The 17,164-nt window shown below is 39.5% G+C and overlaps 1 protein-coding gene across 3 annotated transcripts in view; it reads right to left on the bottom strand.

Moving 5' to 3' along the window:
- Nucleotides 1-17,164, bottom strand: part of SMURF1 (SMAD specific E3 ubiquitin protein ligase 1) — a 100,515-nt gene that overhangs the window by 19,998 nt on the left and 63,353 nt on the right. For all 3 annotated transcript variants that reach the window (XM_068565224.1, XM_068565222.1, XM_068565223.1), the window contains exons 2-7: nt 6,689-6,727; nt 5,415-5,523; nt 3,936-4,069; nt 3,714-3,779; nt 2,389-2,464; nt 662-903 (exon numbers count right to left, since the gene is read on the bottom strand). In XM_068565224.1, the coding sequence (XP_068421325.1) occupies nt 662-903; nt 2,389-2,464; nt 3,714-3,779; nt 3,936-4,069; nt 5,415-5,523; nt 6,689-6,727 (666 nt within the window). The remainder of the gene's footprint in view (nt 1-661; nt 904-2,388; nt 2,465-3,713; nt 3,780-3,935; nt 4,070-5,414; nt 5,524-6,688; nt 6,728-17,164) is intronic.

The following is a 17,164-nucleotide window of genomic DNA, read 5'->3' as shown; positions in this document are numbered from 1 at the left end:
TGGAAGCACAGAGTCCCAGCTTCCTTCCAACAGTCTTTAAAAGCGCCGAGAGAAGGGTTTGAAGGGCAGCAGTTAACTTCTGCCTGGCACCTGGGAGTCACAAGTCCTGGGTCAATGTGTAGGTGGACGTTACTTCTCCTGGTCACACCTGGAGAGGCGGCCACACCCCTGGACCTGCCACCTCGGGACTGACCCTACCTTGACCTCTGTCCCCTGCATTAGCTCTTACTTCCGGTCTGATCTGCCACATCTACATGGATTCTGCTTGCATTTAGGTGCTCCCTCTGTGGTTGTCAAAAGATCCCATCCTTTCACTCGTACCCAAGGCCGTCCTTCCCACGTTCAAATCCCAGGGCACTACAAATACCCCCATCCAGGCCCCTGCCCCACTCCTCTCGGTTTTCTTTGATATTCATTTGCCTAAAATCTTCACACAACTGCTACACTGGGAGATTGGAGCAATTGCGGACAAATTCATGGCGAGCAAGATTTGTCAACCATCTCGGGTTACTTTTCTTTACACTGACACAACCATCGTGGGGCACACCTCTGCAAACATCAGCACTTCTGGCAGGTACGAGTCACTAAAAAAGGCTTAAAACATTAACGCTGTCTGAAACATCACCAATCGCTCTCGGGACGGCGGGGTGGATGCTCTCACCGTAGCCTTCGGGCAGTTCCGGGGACTGGTGGCCGTGAGGTCGGTTCTGCGGCGTCTGGAGTGACCCTCGGACCTCAGGACTTCGCAGTCGCTGGGCCTGAAGTCTTTGATCCTGACTTGGGGATTCCACAGACCTGCAGCCACCCCCGCCAGCAGCAGCCCCAGTGCCATCTGTGTAAGGGGCTGGTTCCTCCATGAAGCAGCTGAGTGGCCTTCCAGGCCCTGAGTCTTCATACGCAGTTCTAGAAGGGGAAGACCACAGCCCACATCACAACACCGGCTGAAGACCGGGAAGCACCCGAAAGTTCCATGCCACGCTCTCACTTCCATTTGTTTTGCTTTTCTTGAGCAGTATATTGATAGAATGTCCCCAGTGCTTAGTTTCATATAATTCGTCCTGTCCTATTTAATTGGAAAGCCAGACTTTTTCATGAGGAACCAGTGACCAAAGGGAGCCATGTGTAAAGTGCCACTGAGGCCACTCGTAGGATTTCATCCTCAGGCAGAGCCGAATGGCTGGAAAAAACCAACCTTGTACTATAAGGAGCTCAGAAGATGAGATTTCAGTTTTCTTGACTCAGAATCATATCCAAACATTCCATTTTCCTTGTCATTTTATTCTATAATAGAACTCCTGGTTACATAAAATACCACAATGACTTTAAAAGTGACTTTTAACATAAATCTTGATCCCCTGAACAACTGTGAAGACAATTTACCTTAATAGGCTATCTTCCCTTATAAGCAAGTACTTCTGAAAAACGTTCTACATTGAAAAAGTGCGAAGAGACACACAAATTGAGAGACTAGTTCAGTGAATGCCCTGGACTCATCACCCAGCTCCAGTGATTGTCTCGTGGCCACGCGCCCAACTCCTCCCCCCTGAGCTGGATTATTCTGAAACCAATCCCAACATTTTACCATTTCATCCTTAAATATTTCAGCACAGACCTCTGGAAGATAGGCCTTTTACCATTATCATGACCCCAAAAATGTACATTAATTTTTTTAATATCATCAAATACCAGTGTTCAAATTTCTCCAGTCAACTGTCTCATTAATCAGGATCCAAACGAGGTCCACACACCACATTTAATAGGTATGTCTCTTAAATCTCTTTTATTAACTTATAGGTTCTCTTCCTTCCTTTTTAGTTATTTTTCTCACAGTGTATTTGTTGAAGACACCAGGTTGTCTGCTATACTCTACAGGGTGCCCCTCCTGGATGGAGCTTATCCCCGGGGCTATGTAACCCATTCCCGTCCCCTGGACCTCCAAGATGTAAGTTCATGTCAGACTATCTCTCTTTCATGATGTTGTCAGCAACTATTAATGACATTAATAGTTAACTCATTGGGGAATTGAAAAATTGTGATAGTGACCAATGAGAATTTTTGAGGATGTTTTTCGGTTTTTGGTTTTTTTAGAATTTATTTCTCCCTGTATCATTACGAACTCAATGGATTGCTTCAATCCACTGCAGTTATAATTCTTTACTGATGCTTTTTGGCCAGCGGGAACCTCTGTAAATTGGATCCTGAGCCCTTGGGGCACTACCCCACTAGTTTTGACAACTTCCTTTACAAACGAGGAAACCGGATCTCAGTGTTATCCCAAGACTGCACCTCAAGTATGCAACGCAGTGAAAAGGTGTGAAGGAAACTTTCATACAGTGCGAGAGCCTGGGCAGTAGAGAACTCAGTGGGCGTGGCTGCAGTGATACGTACCCTTCATTTTCTAACAGCCCTCTGCAGTCTACCACGGACCCTCCAGTGCCTATTCTGTCTCGTGTCTGTAAACTGACTAAAAAGAAAAGAAGATGCTGTATTAAAATCCAGTGGTATTTTATACAACTGTAACACAGTGAGCCATTGCAAATGTGTAATTTATGTACGATATTATTTTAAAAAGCGAGGCATATGTCTACACGTACACACGTACATTCCTATGCTCTCAAGTATGAAGCATCTCACTCATTGACTGCACAGAACGCATACCGCTTGGAACACTCCTTGGAAACGTGGAGCAGAAAGAGATGCTGTGTTGTCTGTGCTCTTCATCAAAATAACGGAACACAATATTCACTTCCTCCAAGGTGCCTTATATTTTAAGAAGGTTTTGACTTATGTTTAAAAAGGACACAGAGAGCACTGTCAGTATGTACAAGGTCTGGATGCACCTACGTGTCGATCCTCTGTCCCTACTACGAACAACAAAGACACTTATGAAGCTGCTTCCAGTTACTCATTTTCCCCCGGCACATCCCTCCACAAAGAAAAGAAGAAATCACAAATAGAAAGGCAGTAAGTGAGAACTCTGTCATGACAGGAGTTTTCAGGATGGACACTCACTGGCCGTTTATCTTGGGTCAGGTCTACACAAGACAATACCTAAAAGATTTGGGGCCATAAGTCACTCTGGTGTGCTGCTGAGATACTGTTTTCTTTGATTGCTTGCAATGCATACAGTCAATATTTGGGTTACCCTGAAACGCTAATAAAAATGGGATGGATAACAGGATGAGCTACTTAGCAGATAAACTCCTTCCAGTGGAATACCTCCAGTCAACACTTTATGACATGAGCACATTTTATTTCTTCATTCTAAATAAGTCAATCCTCTGTAAAATCACATTACACGGAAGTCTTCAGAAATTCTCTTTGCCTTTTATATGTATGATGGGTCCTCCTGAAGAAACTATTTCTTAACTCTTGCATATGTGGCCACCATTTTTATCATCTGCACTTGGATAATATGACAAATTGTCCACTCATGTGATGATTAAAATTACATTAAAAATTATAACCCTACATCTTTTTGCACCTTAGTCATTTTAACTCCACCTTGAATGACAGAATGAAGGGAATTAGATAAAATAATAAAAACCACATAAGATGAAATTTTTTAGGCCTGGAGAGATGGCCCCCGGATGGGGCCTGTCCTTCGAAGTCTGTCACCATCGGTCAGTGCCTTTATGTGTTTTCTCAGTGATGAAGAGCTGAAGGTTAAGTCTGTAAAAGTTATCTCTTTATACAGATGAGAAAGTTCTTACCCACTATTTGGCCACGAACTGCATCAGTATCTGAGGGGTTTAGTTTGCATAGATCCAAACGCTGGTCTGCAAACAAACAATTCAAAACTTAACCCAGGGAAATGTTAACTAGAGAGGAAGGCAGGAATTCTGTATTCAGTATTCAAAAAAATAAAATAAAAAATGATGCCCCGTCAGCCTTCTTCAGTTGCATTAAGAGGCAGAAAAGCGTTGGGTTCTTACATCCAGTATCTTTTAATCTGCTGATGGCATTGGAGAGCAGCCGCACGCACCCCAGGAAGCCAGCTCCCTGCTTCTTGTGAATTTTCTTGTGGTTCCACACGCTGATGGTTATAGAATCCGTTTTCCCAACGTATCTGAAATCAACATGCAAACTCATTTTTAATTGTATTTCTCAGTTGCGATAGCCCATTGAGATGTTGTCTGATTGACTGGTTAGTCCAGAAGAATCCTTTTAAAATAATGTTGGCTCTATATCCACAGCTAACAGGTGCATAATACGTATATATCTACTAACTCCAATGGGCTGGGAGAGGACTACATCCGGTTATGTAAGAAACACATGTAGACAACCACATAATGATAATAATCTTATAACAGAAATTTATTATATTTTTATAGCTCCAGAGGATAATGGCAGGATTCAAAATTCCCACCAGGACTTCCCTAGCGGTCCAGTGGTTAAGACTCTGCACTTCCACTGCAGGGGCACCGGTTCGATCCCTGGTCGGGGAACTAAGATCCCGCATACCTCATGGTGTGGCCAAAAACAAAAAACAACAAAAAAACCCCCACCAATTAGGCTTAATAGAGAATACTAATTTGCAACAAAGGACTACTTACAAACCCTCCATCCATCCAAAGTACACAAAAGGGCACTAACTCAGACAGGAAACCTGCCACTTTCTCTCGGCGTAGGTCAACCACAGAAGGGAGCTTTCGGGACATGGACTGACAACCACTCTGCAGGCTACTTCCGGTGCCACAGTGTAACTGCAAATGAGCCTCAGGATCCAACTACTAAAAATCCCACTTAAACCCAGTTCAATTTGTGTTAGTAAAAAGCCAATAATCACTCAGCATTACTCGGACAAAAATTTCTTAGCAGGGACATGAAAACATAGGTGCCTACAAAATAGATTTTCAAAGTGCAATCCATTTAACAAATGAATATAAGAAATTGTCTGATGGTGTGTGGGCTTATATACCTCCAGTCATACCAAACTTTATTTTCTCTTGCAGAAAATATATTTGAAATAAAAAGCAAAATTTTTAAAAAATCAACAGAAATATATATATATATTATATATGTGTATCATAAATATGTAAAATAATAATAATGTATTTCAAATAATGCATTTTACAACCATGTTCAGGGTTTTGCTGAAAAAAAACAGTAGCATATAGAGGACCTGAACTATGGCCCTTTTTTCCTGTTAGTATGGCCAGGAGATTGAAAGTTTGAAGACCACAGTTACAGAAGCAAACCATTAAAATGTACGAAAATGTCAAACACAAGAACTTCCAAGTATATGAATTCTAAAAGTAGGCAGTATGTATTTGTTTGGCCATCCACGTTTGTTATCAGTAAGAAGTTTAATAATCTCTTTTTTTTAAAAAAAAAAATTAAATGCTTCTCTTACAAGTTAGATACCAACTTTCCTGCAGCTCCCCAAGTGGCTTATAGGATATTCAACTCACAGATCGTAGTGCTGGTTCCACTTTGGGTCCAACGTGTTCTTCACAGTGTCCGTTGAGTGGCACTGCCCAGACCCATCCACAACGATCTTTGCAAAAGGGTCAGGGAGTCCTAGAGGAGAGGGCACAGCCACACTGGATGAGAAGACAGAACCCAGTCCCGCAAGTAAAGCGAGCTTCAAGGTCATCTATTTGATTAAGAAGACTACCCTGGTATATTTTATTCTCAAGTTTAAGGTTAGTGTCAATCAGCAAAATAAATTATTTCCATTAAGCTTTCTAAGAAAGGCAACCCAGAATGACATCCTCTTCAGATTTTTAGAGGCTAGAAATGAAAACTCTAAAAATAGGCTTAAATTCAAATTTCCATTTCTGACGATCACTCAGTGGGGCTAGCTAAATGGAGGAAAAGGTGTCTACAATTACTTATATTTATACTTTCTAAAAAATAATAATACCTAGAAATCTTGTTTACTGGTCTTCGTCTATTTTATCTCTGGAAGCAAGTATTCACCGGGTTTTAATTAGGTAAGTTCCTAAATGCTGGAGTATGAATCAGACAGGTTTATAAGATCAGAGAGGTGGCCAGGTAAGGGTTTTAGAGATAGACCTGGATGTGAGCCATCACTCTGGAGCTTCTTAGCTACTTGAATAAAGCCTGCGAACCTAAGTCTCTTTACCTTTAAAGCATGAGTAGAACCACTTAGGAACTGAGCAGCATTCTTGTGAGGATCAGAAAGAGTGTGAAAAATATCACGCTGCGGGCACCTACTTTATAGTAGGTGAACTTCTATGAGGTGATTCCTTCCTTTAGAAAAGGATCCTCCGTTTATATTTTTATTACAATTCCTTTAATTACAAGGCTTTTAAAGTGTGATTTAATTGATCAAATTTGACCAACAATTTTACTCAAACCCAGACGTTTTATAGAAAAATGTCTTGTCTGTATTGGAGCTGAGGATACTTCACCCAGCAGAAAGCAATACATTAATGGATGGAAAGACAGAGAAAACAGGGTGTGGCCGGAATAGGGAATGAGAGAGAGTTGTTCTCGTATGAGTTATAAATTCTGTGCCTTGGAGCTACGGAGTCTCTATGTGGTAGTCAACTGGGAAAGGAAGCTTGTCAAACTGTGGATTTCTAGTCAGCAAAGGGCAGGACTTTTAGGAGAATACTCCCAGGGTTGTTTTTTTTTTTTTTTTAAGTTTTAAATTTCAGAAATATGTGAAGAACATTAATTAATATTGTAAGAGAGCAAAAATGGGTGTTTTACTTACTGAAGAAGTCTTTCTTTGCAAGGTTCTTGGCACATAATACTAAACACAAACAAAAAAATGCTAGGGTTAGCACTTATGGACAAGATTTCCATCATAGTTAGTTGCTATGGACGGAATCGTATCCCCACCCAAAATTCATATGATGAAGCTCTAGCCTGCAATGTGATGTTTTTAAAGGTGGGGTCTTTGAGAAGTGCTTAGGTTTAGATGAGGTCATGGGGATGGGGCTTTCATGATGGGATTAGTGCCCCTATAAAGAAGAGACCACAGAGCTTGCTCTCACAGCAAGAAAGAAGGCAGGAAGAGGGCCCTCCCCAAGAACCTAATCTGTCAGCACCTTGATCTGCGGCTTTTCCAGCCTCCAGAACTACAAGGAATAAATGTTTGTTGTTTACCAGTACATGGAATTTTGTTATAGCGGCCCAAACTGACTGAGGCACTAGCCTATATTTGCAATGGGGAAAAAAAACCTCAAAATTATCTTTGCCATAGATTGTCTTTCAAATTTAGCATTACATTAAATAAAAAGCTGACAAGTAACAAAAAGTCTTTTCTCCTCCCATTGGGCATCAACTACAACAAATGCAAAATGTTTTAGTATAAACTTAAAATCTTACTTAAACGCATGCAGATGGATTTATCAATGTGCTCTTAAAACTCACAGGATCAAAAAAAAAAAAACAAACCTCACAGGATCACATTAATACCAATTCCAATTAAGACCTACAGTATTTACCTTCATAACTACTGCTAACAATAAAAGGAACTGTCCATTTTTGATATTCTGATAAATAATACAATTTTGTAAATGTAAACTTTGGTATGTTGGAGAAAGAAAGGGGAGAGTTACAGAAAATACGGGGCCATCATCAAGTGTTGTGAAAAACAAAGACAAAATGCATGATAAGAATTTCGCACAATGTTGGCATACAGAAAGAATGCAATAAATACTAATTGTTGTTAGTATTTTATTAATGAGGGGGGATCGATTACTGGTAAGAAATTTTGTCACCAGATTTGTTACATGATTAAAGCTACTATATCACTAATGTCTCTAACACTTATGCAAACTTCACAAATTTTGCTAATTTTTAAGAATATAGTGTTTTATTATGAACTTATACTATTTCACAAAAATATATTCATATTATATATTGTTCTGCAAACTTTTCACTTAGTATTTTTTTATATAACAATTTTTATCAAGATATAATTCATACACTATACAATTCATCCGTTTGAAGTGTATAATTCATTGGTTTGTAATATACTCACTGGGTTGTATGACCATCAGCACAATCAACTTAGAACATTTTCATCATCCCCAAAAAAGAAATCCTGTGCCCTTCAGCAATCACTCTTTATTTAACCTCAAACCCCACCAGTCCTAGCAACCACTAATCTACTTTATGTCTCTGGATTCGCCTATTCTGGACATTTCACATAAATGGAATCATAGAATATATGGTATTTTGTGACTGGCTTCTTTCACTTAACATGTTTTAAAGTTCATCCATGTTGTAGCATGAATCAATTCTTCAATCCTTCTCATGACTGAGTGATATTCTATTGTATGGATATACCATATTTTCTTTATCCACTTATCAGGTGATGGGCATTTGGCTTGTTCCTACTTTCTGGCTATTGTGAATAACGTTGTCCAGGTTGTTGTGTAGACTTATATTTTATTTCTCTTGTAAACCTATGAATGAAGTTGCTGAGTTATATGTTTAACAGTTTTAGGAACTGGCAGAATATTTCCCACAGCATCTGCACCATTTTAAATTCCCACCAGCAGTGTATGAGGGTTCCAGTTTCTCCCCATCTTCACTAATACTTGTTATTGTCAGTCTCTGTGGTTTTATATCTCTGTGGTTCTAATTTTCATCTCTCTGATGACTAATGACTTTGAGCATCCTTTTGTGTGCTTTATTAGCTATTGATATATCTTCTTTGGAGAAATTTCTATTTAGATTTTTTTTTTTTTGCCCATTTTAAAATTGGGCTATTTGCCTTTTTATTATTGAGTTGTGAGAATTCTTTGTATATTCTAAATACCCTTATCTATAGATATCTATATTCAGTTGCCCCCCGCCACCACTCCATATCACAGGTTCCACATCCATGGATTCAACCAACCATGAAATGAAAATATATATTTTTTTAAATCCAGAAAGTCCCAAAAAAGCAAAATGAATCTGCTGTACCCAGGGCAACTATTTATACAGTATTTACATTGTATTAGGTATTATAAGTAATCTAGAGATGATTTAAAGTATATGGGAGGATATGCATAGATTATATGCAAATACTATGCCATTTTATATAAGGCACTTGAGCATCCATGGATTTCTGTATCCATGGGGGGGGTGGGGGGGGCGGTGGTCCTGGAACCAATCCCCAGCAGATACCAAGAGACAACTGTATATAAATATCTACATATCTATAGATAAAATATCCTTATCAGATATGTGATTTGCAAATATTCTCCTACTCTGCGGGCTGGCTTTATACTTTGTTTGAAACACCAAAGTTTTTAATTTTGATCAAGTCCAATGCATCTATTCTCTTTGGTTGCTTGTGCTTTTGGTGTCATGTCTAGTAAGACTTTGCCTAACCAAAAGTCTCAAAGATTTACTCCTATATTTTCTTCTAAGGGTTTTATACTTTTAGCTTTCTTTTATCATTTTAGCTCTTAAATAGACATTTAGGTCTATGATCTATTTTGAGTTCGTTCTTGTATTTGATGTGAAGAAGGGGTCCGACTTCATTCCTTTGCAAGTGGATATCCAGCTGTATCAGCAACATTTGTTAAAAAGCCTATTCTTAAAAAAAAAAAAAAAAAAGCCTATTCTTTCCCCATTGAATTATCTTGACACCCTTGTTGGAAATCAATTCACTGTAAATGTGAGAGCTTATTTGTGGTCACTCAATTCTATTCCATTGATCTACAGGTCTCTCCCCATGCCATGACCACACTGTCTTGATTACTTTCTTAGTCCATTTGGTCTGCTATAACAAAATACTATTGGACTGGGTAGCTTATAAACAACAAACATTTATTTCTCACTGTTCTGGAGGCTGGAAGTCCAAGATCAGGGTACCTGCATGGTTGGGTGAAGGTTTTCCTCCAGTTTGCAGACTTCTCGTTATATTTATACAGAGCAGAAGGGGCTAGGAATCTCTCTGGCGTCTCTGTTATAAGATACTAATACCACTCCTTAGGATTCTACCCTCATGACTTAAGTACCGGCCCCAAGGGCCCACCTACTAATACTATCACTTTTGGGGGTTAGGGTTTCAACCAATGCATTTGAGGGGTACACAAACATTCAGACCACAGTAATTACCATAGCTTTTTGGTAAGTTTTGAAACTGGGAGGTATGAGTGCTCAAACTTCGTTCTTTTTCAAGATTGTTTTGGCTATTCTGGATCTGTTCAACTGTCATATGAATTTTAGGATCAGCTTGTCAATTTCTACAAAAAAGCCAGCCTGGATTTTGATAGGGATTTCACTGAAGCTGTAGGTGAATTGAGGGAGTATTGTCATCTTAGCCAGATTAAATCTTCATTCCATGAACAAAAGATGTTCTACCACTTATTTATGTCTTCTTTAATTTTAACTGTTTTGTAATTTTCAGAGTATACATTTTATACTTCTTTTATTCAATCTATTCCTAAATATTTTATTATTTTTTATGCTATTATAAATGGAATTGTTTTCTTTTTTTTAAATTTTGCAATATTTCTACTTTATTATTTTTGAAGAAGATATCAACTTTGGAGTAATTCAAACAAAGTTACAGTTTGTTTTTTTTTAAAGAATCAATTTTATTTATTTATTTATTTATTTTTGGTTGCGTTCGGTCTTCGTTGCTGTGCGTGGGCTTTCTCTAGTTGCATCCAGTGGGAGCTACTCTTTGTTGTGGTGTGCGGGCTTCTCATTGCGGTGGCCTCTCTTGTTGCAGAGCACGGGCTCTAGGCGTGTGCGCTTCAGTAGTTGCAGCATGTGAGCTCAGTAGTTGTGGCTCACGGGCTCTAGAGCGCAGGCTCAGTAGTTGTGACATACGGGCTTAGTTGTTCTGCGGCATGTGGGATCTTCCCGGACCAGGGATAGAAACCGTGTCCCCTGCATTGGCAGGCGGATTCTTAACCAATGTTTGCAGGAAGCTGAGTCCTCAACACATTCTAGACTTCTCATATGGTACCTCTGGGATCTTAGGGCCTCTCATTACCAGAGCCGGACCAGACGTTTCCTGCGTCCAGGGTTGCTGCCGTCACTGCGGCTGCTTGAAACTCCCCAAAGTTGCGAGCTAGCGACTGGAATTGTTTTCTTAATTTCATTTTCAGATTGTTCATTTCTAGTGTACAGAAATACAACTGACTTTTGTATATTCAACTTGTATCTTTCGACTTTGTTGAACTCCTTTATTATCTCTAATACTTTTGAATTTTCATATATAAGATCATATCATCTGCAAATAAAGATAATTTTACTTCTTCCTTCAAAATCTGGATGCCTTTTCTTTCTTTTCCTTGTCTAACTGCCCAGTACCTTCAATACAATATTGAATAGAAGGGGTGGACATCCTTGTCTTGTTCCTGATCTTCGGAGGAAAGCATTCAGTTTTTCAACCATTGAGTATGACGGTAGCTGTGGGTTTTTCATAGATGCCCTTTATTAGGTTGGGGAAATTTCCTTCTGTTCCTAGCGTATTGAGTGCTTTTATCATGAAGAAGTGTTAGCATTTGTCAGATGCTTTTTCTACATCTCTTGAGATGATCATCTGGTGTTTGTCCTTTACCTATTGATATATGTAGTACATTAACTGATTTTCAATGTTAAACCAACCTAACAGTCTGAGATATTGGGTTGGCCAAAAAGTTCGTTCGGGCTTTTCTGTAACGTCTTATGGAAAAACCCAAACGAACTTTTTGGCAACCCAATAAAGTCCACCTGGTTATGGTGCATAACTGATCCTTTTACCGTGCCTGGGCTTTTCTTTGTAGAAAGTGTTTTCAATTACTAATCCATAATTTCTTTACTCTTTATAGGTCTATTCCGATTTTCCATTTCTTCTCAAATCAGCTTTGGTAGGATTATGGCTTTCTAGAAACTCATCAATTTCACCTAAGTTATCAATTTGTTGGCTCACAGTTGTTTACAGTATCTTCTGATAATCCTTCTTATTTCTGTATAGTCAGTATTAATATCTCCTCCTCAGTGTAATCCTTATACCATTGCTTTCCAGTGGAAACACACACACACACACACACACACACACACACACACACACACACTCTTCCGTCTTTTTTGTGGCTAGATCATAATTTATTACAGCTCCTGTTAGTGTTTTCTTTCTTGTTTCTCTAATTACCAAGGTATTATGTACTTATGAAAATATGAAAACTCACAAATGTGTAAATAGAAACTGCATGCCTCTAAAACCTCATTACTCTTTGTTTAGCATTTTCCTGGCTAGTCTCACATGCTTATTTTTTCCCATTTAACTTTAGAATCATTTTCAGCAAGTTTAAAAAAAATGACTTTATAAATAAATTTGAGGGGAATTTACCTCTTTACAATATTAAGTATTCCCATTCTTGAATGTAGCATATTTATCCATTTATTAAATTCTTCTTTAATGCCTTTAAGTGACGTTTTCATAACGTATATTTCATAAACCTTTTCCACATTTCTAATTGGGTTTACTCTTAAGTGTTATGGTTTTTGTTACTATTGTAAATGGGAGAGTTCCTTTCATTGCACTTTCTTTTTCTTTTTTTAAATCGTCAAGATACCTGTTCTTTTTTTTTTTTCATTGCAATTTTCAATTGTTATTTGGTTATAGGAAAGCGATTAATTTTCTTACGATAATTCTAAATCTGCCACCTTTTTCAGCTCTCCTCAAATGGGCCTGTGATGTTCTGTTTCCTTCCACTTCCCTTTGCTTTTACACAGCTGCTTCCAAAACTTAAGTTGAAATCTTCCCAATCTGCCTAGAAACCTGGTCCTCGCCCAGGGTTCATGACTTCAGATCATCAGCAACGCCCATCAGCTGCACAGGCCAGAAATCTGTGCGCCATGCTTTGACTTCCCAGCCTCTCTCAGGTGTGCTGACTTCTCACCATCTCCACCCTTGTTCAAGCTCCCAACATCAGCTATCACAAAGTTATCTCTTCAAAATTTAAATCTCATGTCTCTTTCCTTTTTAGAAATTCCACAGTGGCTTCCCATTGCAAAACTCCAGACCTGTCAGGCTCTGACCCCAACTTCCCTCACCTCCAGCCTCAAACATTATCCAACCAGCTCGGGGCTCTTGTTTTTCCAAGGTGCTGATGCTGGATTGCTTCTGACTGGAAGAATTCTGGTAACATCTCAAAAAGATTATGTACATATGTTCATATGTATAAGACTAGCAATGTCTTGTTCATATGTACAAGATTAGCAACGTCTTAATTTAAGGGTCATTCCAGTGGAATCTGGTTATATCAAAAAGTGGAGAGGGTTTCAATAGAGTCAACACAAAGAGAACTTTGCCTCGATTTTGTGCAAAGATCATTTAGGGTCACACTGAGTTTAGTTCATGGCATATGATTTCTCCTAGTAGAAAAATTTTGTGATCTTGAGATAGAATTCTCTTTGTCCTCTCTACCAGATATGATAAAAGATAATTTATTACACAGCATAAAATCCCACTCTATCTAGATCTACCACTCATTTTTAAAGAAATATGTTATGCACCAATTATGAGTGAGATTCTGGGGATACAACAGTGAGCAAAAGAGACATTTACTCTTAGAGAAAATGAAGCTTATTTTTTCAGAGTATACTACCGCATGGTTTCTTCAGCTCCAACTCTGAAGTGCTCCTCTACTTTGGACAAATCATGTCTAAATCCCGTAATTTCCTAATCACATACCATAGTTTCCTAATTTGGGGGGATAAAGAAAGAACAAAGTACATAATGTTCACTTAGCTTTTGAAAACACATGGGAAGGAAATGTTTTGCTAACATTCAATTAGTAAATCAAGCTTCTTTACCAGGTCCCTGACAGAAGCATAGGGTCCCCAAAATACTATTTGTGGTTTCACCCACTCCCAGGATAAGCTACGACAACACAAATTTAGTACTTTATTACATCAACTAAGAAATTGTTGGGAAGAGGGATAAATTAGGAGGTTGGGATTAACAAATACACACTACTATATATAAAATAGATAACCAACAAGGACCTACTGTAGAGCACAGGGAACTCTACTCAATATTTTGTAATAACCTATAAGAGAAAAGAATCTGAAAAAGAACATATATATGTACATATATATAACTATATATATATAAATGAATCACTGTGCTGTACACCTGAAACTAACATGACATTGTAAATTAACTGTACTTCAATAAATAAATAAATAAAATTACATATATTTTCTAATTTGTGTCAATATTTCCACTATTTTTCAATTCTCCAAGGCTAGAAACTTTGGCTGTAATTTTCGGTCCTCCCTCCTCTTATGTTTATGTGTGTCACCAAGTCCTATCTTTTCTTTCTTCTAAAGTTTCTTGAACTTGACCTTTCCCCTACCTGTGTACCCACTCTCCTATTCTGGGCTCCACCCACTCGCAACTTAATCTAAGAGCAACAGGGCCCCCAGCCCCCACTCAAGCCTCCCAAGTTCACACGACATTAAGCCACCAGATCGATCTTTTGAAATGCCATTTTCATGTTCTGAGGCTCAAAAAGCTCCAATGGCTCTGCATCGTATTCTACGGCAAATCTGAACTTCTCCCTGGGTTTTAAAGTGCCCCATTCCCTAGTATCACGTACATTTCCCGCTATCCTTCATTGCCCTTCCTGTGGGCCCCAGTCATTACCACCTCCAGGTGATTATTCTCGCTCCTTGATGCATTTGACAATCCCTCTCTTTTCGCTGTGCTTGGTCCAGGCAAAGCCCACTTTCTCAGTGACGTCTCATTCAGGCCAGTGTTTCCCAAATATCACTCTGTGATAAAATTTTCACTAGTGCCAAAATTAAAAAGATAAGGACGCTATTGTGGAGGTTTTCATAAAACTGAACTAATTTATTTTAAACGCCCGCCCTTTGTTCTAGTGTAATGTCTTTTCTCTTTTTTTCATGTTAAAATAGCGTCCCCTTAATGAAATGAGGTAACAAAAAATGGTGATAGTTTCAACAATGACTTGGCATGACAAAAAGTTGGCAATTTTAGGTTGATAGCCACATTTACATAAATGTTTTGACTGATCTGGGAATCCCTTCTCTAACCACCAGCAATCTCTTCCTTCTTTTTGCTCCCATTTACTTGAAGGGCCACAGAGCTGAGCGCTCAAGGTCTCTGCATTCAGGTGGCTTTGTGCCCCCAGCTAAGTTCTTCTGAAGGAGGAACCCCTGCCCCAACCCTGTCTTCCACCCCTTTAGACATGGGCTTCACGTGGCGCTGGCCACCCAACAGGCACGTAACACAGACTATGATGAACAAGAAACAAAAAGTCAAAGAGAGAAACAGTGATAAAAAATATAGAAAACTAACGTATCTCAATAATTTTAAACATCTAAGTGAAATTTTCGTTCATTAGGAAATATAATTTCCCACCTAGGATAGGTGCCAGCACGTAATGTGCACTTAATGTATGTTATTACCTGTCTACCTCAGCTAACTTCTTTTTTTTTTGGTTGCTCCGCGGCATGTGGGATCCTCCCGGACCAGGGCTCGAACCACTGTCCCCTGCATTGGCAGGCGGATTTTTAACCAGTGTGCCACCAGGGAAGTCCCCCTCAGTTAACTTTTAAGTCTAAAACTCATTTCTTTTTTTTAATCAACTTGGGGGAAAAATCCTTTAAACTGCAAAAAGGGGTAAAAACAGAATCCTGGCTAAAGGCAAAGAGGAAGGTTTCCTCATCAGTGTGTTTTACTAACACGCCATTTTCTAGGCCAGAGTCACTCATCTATCAATTCTCATACTTTAGGAAATCCTCAAATTTGCATTAAGTGGGGGGAAAAAAAAATCACATTTCAGTTATATCAACAGACTCAAAATGCCAAAATCTTCCATCCATACAGAGCTGAACTCTGTCCCATTATTTGCTTAATGAGATCAACATTCTTTCTTACCAATAAATCCTTCTCAGTAAGTTTAGACACACACACAAGACACATACACGTTTCCACTCTTCCGATACCATTAGATGATAAAATGATTTCTTAAAAAACAAGGTCCTACTGTAGAGCACAAGGAACTATATCCAATACCCTGTGATAAACCAGAACGGAAAAGAAAATGAAAAGGAATGTATGTATATATGTATAACTGAATCACTCTGCTGTACAGTAGAAATTAACACATTGTAAATCAACTATACTTCAATAAAATAAATTTTTTTTTAAATAGATAAAATGCTTTCTTCACTGCAGGGAAAATGGTCTAAGTTAACAAAACACACTTTAGCAACCACAAGCTGTCCCTGTCGGCTTTGGAGGTGAGGGTTACTCTGGGAAACTGACAGTCCTTAGATGGGCTTCCAAACGTGTTGTAGTTTCATCTTCTATACGTGTATTCAATTAAAAGATAAGTGACAAAATACCGTGAATTATTTGAGCTCAGAAGTGTGGCAGAGTTCAGCTCATACTCCCAAACCCTGCTGGGGGTGGGGGGGGGGGGGGCGGGTGAGGCAGGGCTGCTGTGGCAGAGACTCTGCCTCTTCTCACGGGGCAGTGCTCAGCTCCAAAGACCAGGGGCTGTGCCCGCTCCTATGCCTGTGCCCCTGGGGCTTTTACCTACTTTGTTTTCCACCTAACCTTTACAGGATGAGGCAAGTGGACATGAAGGGAAGCTGTCACTTTCTCCACTTGCATTGGCTAAATTATTAAGACTCAGAAAGATTAAGTAGCCAGCCCCACGTCTACCCCCATTCCACATTCCACTCTCACAGCGGCATTGACGCTGTTATCAGAGCTTGAAATTAAATCCTCTATTATTTTTATGCTGCTTCATGTCTGCTTCTCCCCCACACAAATGTCCACAGAAACAAAGACTGTGTCTTTTGTAGGCACTACTGTGTCCAGAGCTTGGTATGGTGCCTGGCACAGAAAGGTTAACTTTTACAATATTTGCTGAATAAACATTAGGTTTATTAGGTAATAACCTTCTTTCCCCCCCGCCCCCCTTTCCTTTACTGTCTAACTACTGACTAGGACATAAGCACTAAGAAGGAGGAAACTGGGCTTCCCTGGTGGCGCAGTGGTTGAGAATCTGCCTGCCAATGCAGGGGACACGGGTTCGAGCCCTGGTCTGGGAAGATCCCACATGCCGCGGAGCAACTGGGCCCGTGAGCCACAATTACTGAGGCTGCGCGTCTGGAGCCTGTGCTCTGCAACAAGAGAGGCCGCAATAGTGAGAGGCCCGCGCACCGCGATGAAGAGTGGCCCCCGCTCTCCGCAACTGGAGAAAGC

Source organism: Eschrichtius robustus, chromosome 16, assembly GCF_028021215.1.
Source record: "Eschrichtius robustus isolate mEscRob2 chromosome 16, mEscRob2.pri, whole genome shotgun sequence".
NCBI lineage: Eukaryota > Metazoa > Chordata > Mammalia > Artiodactyla > Eschrichtiidae > Eschrichtius > Eschrichtius robustus.
The sequence above is the reverse complement of the archived record's forward strand: the minus strand, read 5'-3'. Positions and strand labels throughout refer to the sequence as shown.